The 2,267-nt window shown below is 41.7% G+C and overlaps 1 protein-coding gene across 1 annotated transcript in view; it reads left to right on the top strand.

The window, feature by feature from the left end:
- Positions 1-1,022: 1,022 nt before the first annotated feature.
- xylb (xylulokinase homolog (H. influenzae)) overlaps positions 1,023-2,267 on the top strand; it is a 6,769-nt gene continuing 5,524 nt past the window's right edge. The window contains exon 1 of the mRNA XM_037694026.1: positions 1,023-1,037. Within this exon, the coding sequence (XP_037549954.1) occupies positions 1,023-1,037 (15 nt within the window). The remainder of the gene's footprint in view (positions 1,038-2,267) is intronic.

Genomic DNA, 2,267 nt, shown 5'->3' with positions numbered 1-2,267 from the left:
ACCCGCTGATTCATCCTTTGATGAACTTCAGCCGCTCGAAGACCAACGTGTCTCCCTGTCAGGTCGGGGGCGGAGCCTGAGGAGGGGCTCATCTTCCCCGTCCGGCTCTGAGGTACACCTGCAAGGACAACACAGGGGAGGAGTTACAGTAGTCCCTCGTTACTTCAAAGTTCATTTTTCACTGACTCGCTCTATCGCAGTTTTTCAAAATAAGAGTGGACATGATACACCATTGGCTGACTGATGGATGAGCCGCATGATCGGCATGGAAGTTTTATTTAAAATAAATAATTTAAAATTATTTAGCACCTGCTGCACATTTGTGCTGTCCTTACTGCAGGATAAACTTCCTGCTGCAGCTGATCAGCTGTTCTGCGCGCATGAGCAGCTGATCAGCACAGAGCGGAGAAGTGGGCGTGACCAAGAGTGCTTGCAGGAGGCTGAGAGCTGAAATCATGACATTCTGTCTCTTTTAGAGTTTATAAACATTGTTTAGAATATTGTAAGAGTGTGGGAAGCTTTAAAACACCTTTATATACAGACCCTTTCCAAAAACTTAGAATATCACGGAAAAGTTGTTTAACTTCCATAATTCCATTCAAAAAGTTAATCTTTAATACATGATAGATTCAGGGCCCACAATTTAAACTATTTCAACTATTTATTTATTTTTTGCATAATTTGGGCTTCCAGCTCATGAAACCCACAAAAACAGGATTTCAAAAAATGATAATACTGTGGAGACATCAGCCCAGATGTTGCAGGACATGAATGTTTTAAACTGAGTGTGACACTGATCATCTGCTAAACTCAAAGCACCTGCACAGGTTTCCCCAGGTGTCATTAAATTGTCTCAGTTCAGTTCAATATGGTGAAGACTGCAGACAGAACATCTGTCCAGAAGACCATCATTGATGCCCTCCATAGGATGGGTAAGACACAACAGTTCATAGCTAAGGAGGCTGGCTGTTCATAGAGCGCTGTGTCCAAGCACATCAATGGAAATATAGTGGAAGGACAACATGTGGCAGGAGAAGGTGCACCAGCAACAGAGATGACCGTGGGCTTCAGTGGATTATCAAACAGAGAAGATCCAGAATCTGTCAGAGATCCAGAATCTGTCAGAGATCCAGAAAGAGTGGAATGAGACGGAGTCACAGCTTCAAAAACCACCACACACAGACTCATCCAGGAGATGGACTACAGCTGTCAGGTTCCTCGGTCCTCTTTTCCGATGAAAGTAAAGTGTGCCTTTCATTCAGAAATCAAGGTCCAAGGGTTTGGATGAAGAAGGGTGAGGAACAGAACCCATACTGGTTGAGGTCCAGTATAAAATATCCACAGTCAGTCATGATCTGGGTGCAGTGTCCGGTGCAGGTGTTGGTAAACTCTGCTTTCTTCAATCCAAGGTCACAGCAACAGTCTACCAGAATGTTTTAGAGGACTTCATGATTCCTTCTGCTGAGGATCTGTATGGAGATGCAGAGTTCATCTTCCAGCAGGACCTGGTCCCTGCTCATGCTGCCAGAAGCACCAGAACCTGGTTTGATGCCACAGCTTGACTGGCCAGCCAACTGGTCGGACCTAAACACCATTGAGAATCTATGGGGTCTTCTAAAGAGGAACATGAGGAGCACCAGAGCAACAACAAAGAAGATCTGACAGCATCAAGGAAATCTGGGCTTCCATAACTCCCAGTCAGTGCCACAGGCTGATTGTCTCAATTCCATAACTCCCAGTCAATGCCACAGGCTGATTGTCTCAATTCCATAACTCCCAGTCAGTGCCACAGACTGATTGTCTCAATTCCATAACTCCCAGTCAGTGCCACAGGCTGATTGTCTCAATGTCACATCGAGGCAGAGATTAAGACAAAGAGATTCACAAACAACTATTGAAGATTGATATATTGATTTGAAAGAAACATATTTTAATTGATTTGTTCTGATCCTAATTTTTTTTTTTTTCAAAAACTGAGAAGTGTGGACTGATGTCTCCACAGTATTATGATTTTAGAAAATCCTGTTTTTATGGGTTTCATGAGCTGGAAGACCAAATTATGTAAAAATAAAAAAATAAATCAAATTATACAAAAAATAAAAAAATACTTGAAATTGTTTAAATTGTGGGCCCTGAATATATCATCTATTAAAGATTAACTTTTTGAATGGAATTATGGAAGTTAAACAACTTTTCCATGATATTCTAAGTTTTTGGAAAGGGTCTGTATATACGTTCATTCATTCAACCTTTATTTCTACAGGTTA

This window comes from Nematolebias whitei, chromosome 20 (genome assembly GCF_014905685.2).
Source record: "Nematolebias whitei isolate Nwh7 chromosome 20, NemWhi1, whole genome shotgun sequence".
NCBI classification, from domain to species: Eukaryota; Metazoa; Chordata; class Actinopteri; order Cyprinodontiformes; family Rivulidae; genus Nematolebias; species Nematolebias whitei.
The sequence above is the reverse complement of the archived record's forward strand: the minus strand, read 5'-3'. Positions and strand labels throughout refer to the sequence as shown.